This window comes from Prunus dulcis, chromosome 4, assembly GCF_902201215.1.
Source record: "Prunus dulcis chromosome 4, ALMONDv2, whole genome shotgun sequence".
Taxonomy (NCBI): domain Eukaryota; kingdom Viridiplantae; phylum Streptophyta; class Magnoliopsida; order Rosales; family Rosaceae; genus Prunus; species Prunus dulcis.
In genome coordinates this window covers 19,649,555-19,660,313 of record NC_047653.1, presented here as the reverse complement: position 1 = coordinate 19,660,313, position 10,759 = coordinate 19,649,555, and the positions used below count along the sequence as shown (strand labels likewise).

Here is a 10,759-nt window from a genome sequence, read left to right as displayed (position 1 = left end):
AAATAGCTAGAATTCCAAACCCAGATATGATGGTCTGAGAACATGAAGCTCCAGTCCTTCCATGTGTTGCCCTACAAGCCTAGAAGGATGGACCCCAATCCATTCCCTCCACTAGCAAGGGGTAGGAGAGGTAGAGGGGAAATCAACCCTTTTGCTAACCATGACAGGAACAGACCGGGGGCAAACTGGAGGACTCATCCAGATTTCGAAGAAGAGGAAGAACATAGGGAGGAAGTTCTGCCCAGACCATACAGAGTGGAACAGAGGATTGAACACAACCAGGCAGAACAGGGTGAAATCTGCATCATGTTAATGCTTTGAATGACATGGAGTACTACAGAGGATGATAAGAGAGATGATGGAACCTGAGGCCAGAAGAGGAGAAAGGCCTACCTACAGAAAGCCATATCCAGCTTATATTGATCAAATACCTCTATCCCCGGGCTTTAAAGTACCAAACATCAACTTGGTCAACGGAGAGGACACCCATGCTTCATTAGTTGAGCACATAGGCAGATTTTCTGTCCAGTGCATAGCCATAGAAATAACCCTCTATTGAAATTAAGGCTTTTGGAAATTCTCTCTCTGGACAAGCCTTCACCTAGTATACTAGCTTACCAACCAATTCTGTTCAAACTTGGGAACATATGGAAAATGTCATCCATGACTACTATTTAAGGATTTAGCCAGAAGTCACCATCAGTGATCTTGCTGCCCTCAAACAGAGTGAAGATGAGCTTGGCCAGAACTTCATAACCAAATTCAGAAAGCTCAAAATGAAATGCCGAATCCCTATTGAAGAAAGGCACTTCATCCAAATGGCCCAAACCGCCCTTAAAATCTCTCTGAGGAAGAGATTTGATGGGATGCTGTTTGGAGACCTGGCTAGCAAATAAAGCATCTAAATACGAGGAGCTGCTCAGGGAAGATCAACAGAAGAGGAACTCCTCCAAAGGTACATATTACGAAACCCCATCTTCTTCAATACATCTAATTGAAGTCAGAAGAAGGCACAGATGGTTCAAAAGAAAGGGAAGTTGCAGTAGCAGAAATGGCGAAATTAAAATATCCCATCAGTTGCAAGGCCTTGACAAAGCCACCAAAGGACCAAAAGCTGCCACCATTTACAGGAGGATTTTTTCCAAACAAACCAACATAGAACAAAGTTTATTCCTTCAATTTAACCAAGGTTGATGCTCTGTTTGATGAGATGCCACTGCAGAAGGTAATAGAGACACCTCACAGGTTGCCCAAGCCAGAGGAACTCAAAGGCAGACAATATTGCATATGGCACAACTCTTGGAACCAAAACCACCAATAGTTGTGTTGTTTTCAAGGACGTCATACACGAAGGAATAACAGCAGGGAGGCTAAAACTAGCTGAGAGACCTCCTTCAGTAACTACGGACCCCTTTCCCCAACCTCAAGTCAACATAGTCAACTTAAATTGGATAGAACAGAAGAAAGGCAAACTGACTGCAGAAGCTAGCCCCAACATAGGCAGAAGAGCCACGAGATAGGCTAATCAAAGACCAAAGGCAACCATTTCAGCTAGGGTAGTTCTGTCCAACATGTGTAAATGTGCAAGTGAGTTAGAGGTAACTCTAGATAGGGAAAGTCAGCCCACACCTAGTGTTTTTGACAGGATTGGAACATCATACCAACTGGTCCCAGTTCTGGCTCCACCTAGAGACGTAGTGAGGCAGAAGACCTATTAAGGGCCTGCCCAACGCAACAGAAAAATGACAGAGCAGCCAAAGAAGGAGATACCAGTTAAGATGCTCGGAAATGATAAGCCCTTGGCAACTATCATAGAAGGCAGATGGTACTCTGTTGGAAAGGGCGGCATACCAACTTTGGAGTTAACCAAAACAGAAGAGAAGAGTTCAGAGGCAATACTGCACCTTCCTCAAGAACAAGGATAACACACAGGTACTTCCAGAGGTCAGTTCTACTAGAAAAGGGAAAAATCTTAGGCATAACAAACAACATATCAACCAAAGGAGCAAACAAAAATAAAATCTCCAAGCAAACCTTTTATCCATCCTGCCTCACCTTTAGTCAATCAGTTAGAACCTTCACAATCACAAGGTTAATCCGGACTTGTTCTAGTAGAAGGATAAGAGGATTGGATTCAAGAATATGAAGAGGAACAATTGGATTACGAACCATCTATAGAAGACCAGACTAGACTCCTCGAAACGGGTGAGCAAAAAGACTGGACGGAAGAATATGGAGAAGAACAGATGGAGTACGATGGAGAACTAGATGAGGAAACTAAAGCTTTCAGTGCAGAGTTAGAGAGCCTGTTACGAGGTGATCTAGGCATTAATATGGTGTCTATCTTGCCAGAAAAGTTCAGGGCAACAAAAGGACAAGAGAACACTTGGGAAGGAGATGTACTCTCCCAAGAAACTTTTGAGTGCAGATTAGCAAAAGTGGGAGAGGGGCCAGAACAGTAAACACCTACTGTCAAAGCAGGCAGAAATGCCATAAAATTGGCCACAGAATAGCTGTGCATTTCCAAACCTACCAAGAAAATGGCCAATCATCTCAGACCTCTGTTCATAACCACAAACTTTTGGGGTGTTCCTATCCCCAAAGTAATGGTAGATGGTGGTGCAGCCATTAATCTTCTACCTCACAGGTTGCTGGTTAAAATGGGCAGAACAGAGAAGGACCTAATTCCAACACGCCTAACAATCACCAACTTCGCTGGGGGCATCACCAAGACTCATGGAATACTAGATGTAGATGTCATAGTAGGAACCAAGAAGCTAAAGAATGCCTTTTTTGTGGTAGACACGACTTCTACAAGAAGCTAAAGATTGCCTTTTTTGTGGTAGACACCACTTCTACCATTTACAATGCACTGCTTGGCAGAGATTGGATCCACCAGAGTCCATGTGTTCCTTATACTCTACACTAACAGTTGGCCCTCTAGCATGAAGAGGGTTTTTTGGAAATTGTGGAGGCCGACCCACATCCATTTCTGCCATCTGCATTATGTTTTGAGGCTAGGTATTATCATGATGACGTTGGTCCTTTCACTTTCTTTGGAGTTAACCAGAACTCCCGTCCCCATGGTGTCACGACCCAAAAACTCATTGATGAAGGTCTAGTGATGAGTCGATTTTATATTATATATTTAACTGGATTCTTAGTATATTTTGGTTAATATTTTGGAAGAATTCCGATATTTTGAATTATATTTCCAATATAGGACTTTCAACTTCCTCTGGAGCAAAACATAATCAAATGGAGAATTTTGGAGCAATTCCAGTTGGAGGACGTTCGTGAGTCACTTAGCTTGATCGTATCGAAATTTCATATTTTTCTACCAAGCGGTTATTTTCTGAAATAAAATAAAGGAGCAGTGCACGGCACTGGAATAGTGACGTTTTGGGCTTTTATTGCGTTTTAGAGCCCAAAATGATCTCGGATGGGTTCGTGGCCTTCTGGAGAAATGTTCTTGTCTTGGGCCGAATTTGGAGGAGATTTGGGGCCAAAACGTGGATGGGCAGATTGTGGGCAGATTCTCCTAATCCAATTTGGATTTTATATCCTAGTATTATTTTATTTTAACTTAGTTTCCTTGTGGGGATTGGGCAGCTAGGTATGATTGAGTGCATGCATACTTTGAATTGTTAATCACTGTTTTAAACTATCTAATTATCTTAATGCATGATCACCATTAGGATCTTTAGAAAAGTAATTGGATGCAATTTTGGTCGGAAGGTTCCCTAAAATTGATGCTGGCTTCTTGTGATTAATAATTGTAATTTCACTTAAGATGAACACCACGTCTTAAGGGTTGCATGGTTTTTCAAAGGGTTTTCACAAAACTTAATGAGTCTTTCATGTTCAGATTTGATCCGAACGTCCGGACGGGTTGCATGTTGGATATATGTTCTATGTTGGAGGTTCCAAGTAGAATATAAATTAGGAAAAGCTAACCTTGAAAGTGGCATGTGCGAATCATAAGTAATTGATAAAAATTCATAGGATTGCTAGGTGATGGTGAAACCCTAGTGCCTTTATAAATTGGTATTTTAAAACTCTTTCCTTCAATCTTATAAATTGGTATTTTTTTTAGTATCAATCAATTTCATAAACATCTTTCTCAACCTTTAATTTTAGGTAGTTAATTGAAAATTGTTTTTACATAAATTGCTAAATAGTCCTTGAGGAGAACGATCTTGCAAGAGCATCTATACTACAAGTATTTTATGTGCTTTTAACCCTATTTGCACAGGTACTAAAAATCCTATCATCTGGCTAGTTCATTAGAGGACTGGAGTAGGCCGTGCATTCTCAACCTCCAGAATTCTGATGTTTAGCTCAAACCAGCAGGAAAAGGATCGAGCTGCAACAATCTGATCCATTACAAAATAGATTGTTTGTATATTGGGAAGAAAGGAAGCTTTCTATGCATAGTCCAGCCATTAACATGGCAGAATTCATGCATGAAAGTATAGAAGAGCATGAAGGAAATCTGCAAGAGGAAGAATTGGAATTTGCACCAGCAGCACGAGATGATTCCCTGATAGAAGTAGAGGATCCTTTGCAAAAAATAAACCTGTTGACAGAAGAGGATCCCACACCTACTTTCATCAGCACATTACTAGAAGAGCCAGTAATGAATGAAATCATTGCACTTCTACATGATTTCAAAAACTGTTTCGCATGGCACTACCATGAAATGCCAGGACTGGAGAGGATTGGTGGAGCACAAGTTGCCAATAAAAGGAGGGTACTTGCTAGTCAAGCAGGCCAGAAGAAGGATGTCTATCTTGACAGAACTGAAAGTCAAAGAAGAAGTGGAAAGGCTGGTTAAAGCAGGTTTTATCAGGCTAACCATTTATGCTGATTGGTTGTCCAATATTGTACCAGTTCTGAAAAGGAAAACAGGGGCAATCAGAATATGTGTAGACTATAGAAATCTGAATGAAGCATCTCCCAAAGACGAGTATCCAATTCCTATGGCAGACATGCTGGTAGATAGAGATGCTCATAATCAAATGCTATCATTCATGGACGGCAATGCAAGATACAATCAAATAATGATGGCAGAAGAAGATATCCACAAGACAACCTTTATGTGTCCAGGACATATAGGTGCAAGGGCCTATAACAAAAGAGTTAAAGACAAGAGTTTTGAAGTAGGTGAAATAGTATGAAAAGTAGTTCTGCCCCTTAGGACACATGTAGTTGGTTATGGAAAGTGGTCACCTACATGGGAAGGTCCTTTCATAATTAATCAAGTCCTTGGATTGGGGCCATACCTATTACAGACATTACATGCTACCTTTCACCACCTACATCATTGCCAAGATAGATATGATCAAGTACATGCTAACAAGGCCTAGGGGGAGAATTGTTAAATGGACTCGAGCCCTGTCAGAATTTGCCTTCAGATATGTTCCTCAGAAGTCCATCAAGGGACAAGCTGTTGCAGATTTCTTGGTTGATCATCTAGGGGAAGAAATTTAGAATATGGATTCCATGGATATAGCCTGCAAACAGAGCTCACACCTGTCTCAAGAATCCTATTTACTCAGTCCATCTCACCCCCTGGAAGCTATACTTTGATGGATCTAAAACAGACTCAGCCTCTGGGGCAAGGATTGTTTTAGAAGATCCACTCGGTATCAAACATGTTATTCATTCCAGCTAGATTTCCAGTGCACCAATAACAAGGCAGAATACGAAGTTTTAATAATAGGACTAGAAATGCTGGTGGAACTAGGAATCCAATCTGTCGAAATTCTGGGAGATTCCATGCTTGTACTAAAACAAATTGCTAGAGAATACAAATGTTTGAGCCCTTCTCTAGCTGTCTATCTAGTAGCGGCCAGAAATCTTTTGGCAGAATTCAGGAAAGCCACTTGCGAACATATTCCAAGAGAAGAAAACTTTGGAGCTAATCAGATGGCCAGATAACAAAAGGAGTACAGATGCCTGAAGATTACGTGGAAAGAAAAGCCTACCATCTATCTTGACCAGAGGAATAGAAATAGATATCAATACTGCCATAATGACTAAAGAAGATTAGAGATTGCCTATAATCAATTATCTGTAATATCCAACCCTTATCTCTAAAAAAAAGGATTAGAATCATAGCCTTAAACTACCTCATGTGGAACGGAGATTTGGTCCGAAAGAGCAAAGATGAGTTACTTTTGAGGTGCTTAGGGAAAAAAAGGTACATGAAGGTCATGGGAGAAGTCCATAAAGGAATCTGTGGAGCTCGTTAAGATGGAAGGAAGATGTACTGGTTAATTAGAAGGTATGGCTACTTCTGGCCAACTATGATGAAAGACTGCACTGAATATTCCAAAGGATGTGAGGCTTGCCAAAAACATGGACCAATCCAGCAAGCTCCCTTAGTTCCCATGAATCCAGTGGTTAAGCCATGGCCATTCAGAGGATGGCAATGGATCTCATTGGCAAAATCTACCTAGCAAGTAGCAAGCAACACTGTTTCATCATTGTAGCTACAGGCTATTTCACCAAATGGGTAGAAGCCAAACCTGTTAAATCCACTACATCTCAAGAGATCATCACTTTCATTGAGGAACAAATCATACACAGATTTGGCATTCCAGGTTCAATCACAACTAACAGGGGATCTTATTTCATATCTAGAGAAATGTTAGATATGGCAGAATCATTCAAGTTCAAACTACTTCAATCCACTCCTTACTATGCTCAAGCTAATGGACAGGCAGAATCAAGTAACAAGGTGATCATCAACATTATCAGGAAAATGCTTGAGAAAAATCCAAAGCAATGGCATGAGAAATTATCAGAAACTCTCTGGGCATATAGAACTTCAAAGAGAGATGCAACTGGCATGACCCCATATGCTCTAACATATGGTCATGATGCAATTCTACCTATGGAAATAGCAGTCCAATCTCTCAAAATTGCTCAACAACACAATCTGGTGGAGAAGACTACTCTCAAGCAATGCTACTAGAACTAGAAGGTTTAGACACAAGCAGAATTGATACCCTCAACGAACTTTTAGCGGGGAAACTGGCTGTAGCAAGGGCCTATAACAAAAGAGTTAAAAACAAGAGTTTTGAAGTAGGAGAAATAGTATGAAAAGTAATTCTGCCCATTGGGACACATGTAGTTGGTTATGGAAAGTGGTCACCTACATGGGAAGGTCCTTTCATAATTAATCAAGTCCTTGGATTGGGGGCATACCGATTACAGGATCGAGATGGAGACATCCATGCTGCTCCAATCAATGGAAAATGGTTAAAAAAGTTGTATCCAACTATGTGGGATTCCCAGGCAGTACAAACAGATCCTGGAATTGAGGGGGAAAAGGATGGAACTGTTGTTTGATTTTCCATTCAGATTTGTACAAAAGTTTTACTTTTAGCGCGTATCTCATTTTTTGCCTTTTTGTTTCGTCTAAATTAAAAGAAAAATGAAAATGCAAAGTTCCACAAAATAAATAGGATTTTTATTTAAATATAGTCATTTGTTATGACTAACTATTTATTACATATTTTGGGATATTCAGAATCCTAGCTTTCTAAGAGTCTTTTGCAATCCAATCTTTTCGGTGGAGATCTCTTTCTGAAGAAGCACTCTCTAATGAATAGAAGCATCTGCAATCTCCAACGCTGGCCTAGAAGCTGAGACCATGTTCGGCACAAGAAAAGTGGCCTTATTCTTAGTGCCTAGTCCAGCCCCAAGCTTATTCTGCGTCTCCCTCAGTCTAGCCAGCTGCTTTTGAAGTTCTTCAACTTGTTTCTCCAGCTTATCAGCAGCAGTCTTGGTCTCCTTGTAATCTGCGACCATTATGTCCAGTTCTGCCTTTTGTTTTTGGTAATCAGCCAAGTTGGCTTCTTGAGTAGCTTTGCAGAACTCGGAGGCATTGAAGGAGGTGTGAGATCCTCATAGCGATTCTGAAGATTGAGCACATCTCTTGCCAAACCTGGGCTGATCGCAAGTATAGGCCTGGGAGCCATGTTCTCCCTGTGCAGCAGGTCTAGGTTCTTCATCAATTGGTTAACAGCTTCGTTGCCATAATCCAAGACCAGCTCGTTTGACTACCAGATTTTCACTCTATCCACTACCTCATCCACTGATTTGGACTTAGCTTTGTTTGGAGTAGTTCCCAACTTCTCAAGCTTGTCCAGCTGAGCATCCAAATCCATAGCTTCGAACTCTGCCAATTCTGAATCAGCAAAGGAGGCTGTAGTGGATGACATTGGAACAGAATGGATGGGCATCTGCAGAGAAGTATCTCAGTTAGTTTCATGCAGAATTGGAATTTAAGAAAGGCTAAGGCACAGTGATACTTACAGCCACAATGGGAGGTTTGAAAGGGCTCGTTTCTATAGCCAAAATCCCAGCAGCTCCGTCCTTCTCCACCTAAAATGACAAGAACCTCAAAATTAGAAAGACAGAGATAGACAAGACTGTAGAGACCAGACAGAATTAAGCAAGAATGGAAGCTACCTTAGGTACTGGAACAGCAGTAGAGTGTTCTGCCTCCACCTCATAAAAAAGAGCCAATTCTGAACTGGTGGGCTCCGTCCTCTGAGCCTCTTGCTGTTTTTTAGCCAGCTCAATACTTTCTGCTATTACCTCAACATGAATTTCCTCCTGCAAAAAGATAAGATATTGAATCAGGAGGAATGCAATACAAAAGTCAAAACTATGCCAAAGAAGGAAGGGAATCCTTTACTATGAACTCACCTATTCTTCTTCTCCTTCTTTTGCTTTTTCTTTGTCCACTTTGGGGACCTCTTTCTCTTGTTCTTCAGCTTCAAAAGCCTCTCGCAGCTCTTCATCAGCCTATGTGGTTTCAGTGGGAACTGCTGCAAGCTCTTCTACCCCTTCAGATTCACTAACAACCCTCTTTCTCAGTCTCTTTGCCTTGGAATGAGGGGGAGAGCTTTCAACTGCACAAGGAAGGAAATTAGAAGTGAGTATAGAACTGACCAAAAGGGATTGATGGAATCAAGATGCCAAAATTTTACCTAGGAGATCAGGCTGGACACCACTGTCTTGAGCTTGAGTGGTTTCCTTTCTTTTGTTCTTTCTGGCAGAAGGAGTTGCCTCGACACTTGGTTCTTCCAGAGTCTCATAATTATCCTCCTCATCACCAAAAAGGAGCTCCAGGTCCCCAACAGCTATGACAGAAGTAACTGCATAGAAAAGAAAGGTTTGGAAAGGAATCCAGCAGAGAAAGACAGAAAGATAGAATTCAGAAGCTTACTGATCACTTCTCCAGCCTGAATAGCTTGTCCTCCAAGGTTTCTTGTCGTAGAGGGATCTAATAGAAACAAATATTAAACATCAACACTAGGGCAAAATGAGGTAATCACTGGCAGAATGGAGCAAAAAGAGGCAGAATTGAGAGTTTACCTTATATCACTTGGGCCTTGATCATATGCACCATGAATTGTTTAGCTTCTGCCCCTGCATAGACGGTCTAAGAGCCCCAGCCATCAAAAAGCACTTTGGTGGCAGGACTGGAAGCAGGCAGACTATGGAATCTGGCCTTCCACCAAGCATCAAACTCTGCAGAACTGCATGAATTTTGCTACCAAGGTGGATATAGAGCATCCACGCTGTTGTTGATCTTGTTCACAGAGCACCTATAATCCTTATGCACTTCCAGATCATCTGAGTCTCTCTAGAAAGTGGCCCGATTGCAGCTTCTATATGACTTAAGTGGAATGAGCTGAGGGTAACCAAGCTGCTTGGCATAGAAGTTGGGGTGATACACTTCTGCCCCAAGTGATAGTTGTTAGCGTCACACTCAGAAACTTCTTCCTGAAGTCTGTTCTGGCCACTTCTTCTTCTGGTTTCTTCTCAAAAAGTCTGAATCCAGGCTGGAACCAAGGATAAGTTCTTTTGATCACCACTTGCTACTGAGAGGCAGACCTTTTAGTACAGTGCCTGAAGAACATCAAATAATCTTAAATGGAATGCTTGGGCACTTTTGCTGACATCAGAGGAAGAGCCAGAACTTGGTCTTCTAGCAAAACTATGTCCGGAAACCTCAATTCTGGGAAATAGACTTGCAGCCAAATCTAAAACACCTAAAACGCGCAGGGAGCAGATAGGTTCAAGGGATTCTCTGGGGTGGCAGTATGAAGATTCTTATAGCCAGAACTATAGGTCCGAGCCTTACGTCGATGTGGTTGTGCAGTGCTTCTGCCATGTGCCTGTATTGGAGAATAATTGCTGAGGAACGGTTTGGGAAAACGAATCTGTTCAGTAAGTACAAAAGAAACAACATATGTTGTTGATCCTTGTCCTTCTCTGTGCTGAATTTCTTCAAGAAATTGGAGAATGAGAAATTCAGGTTGATTATGGCTAGAGAGATAGTGAAGGCCTTGGCCAATTTTTATTGGTTCTCCCTCCTATGGTAATCACCAACTGCATCCACAGGTCTTCCACGGGGCTTGAACCCGAAAATTTGAGCCACATCCAGCAAAGTTGGAGTCATTGGGCCCAGGCAGAAGTCGAAAGTATTGCTGGCAGAATTCCAGAAGCACAGAGCAGCAGCCAGAAGGTTCTCGTCTCTGTTTATAGACTGCTTGGACAGAAGGATGGCATCATAGATTTCAGCCCTCTTCTAGTGAGCTCCATACCTTAGAAGGAGCTTGTCAATCCTATCTGCCCACTTCACTGGACTGTTCCTCACTTCACTAGAGGGAAAAGAGCGACTCAAATTCTTACTAACCCAGGTATGAGAAGCCAGGGCAGAAGAGCTTTGAAA

General features: G+C 41.7%; 1 protein-coding gene across 1 annotated transcript; it reads left to right on the top strand.

Annotated features, from left to right (window-relative positions):
* The first annotated feature begins 6,415 nt into the window (after positions 1 to 6,415).
* Positions 6,416 to 6,982, top strand: LOC117625580. Its single transcript, XM_034357119.1, has one exon. The coding sequence runs from the start codon at positions 6,416 to 6,418 to the stop codon at positions 6,980 to 6,982; it is 567 nt and encodes a 188-aa protein (XP_034213010.1).
* The last annotated feature ends 3,777 nt before the right edge of the window (positions 6,983 to 10,759 follow it).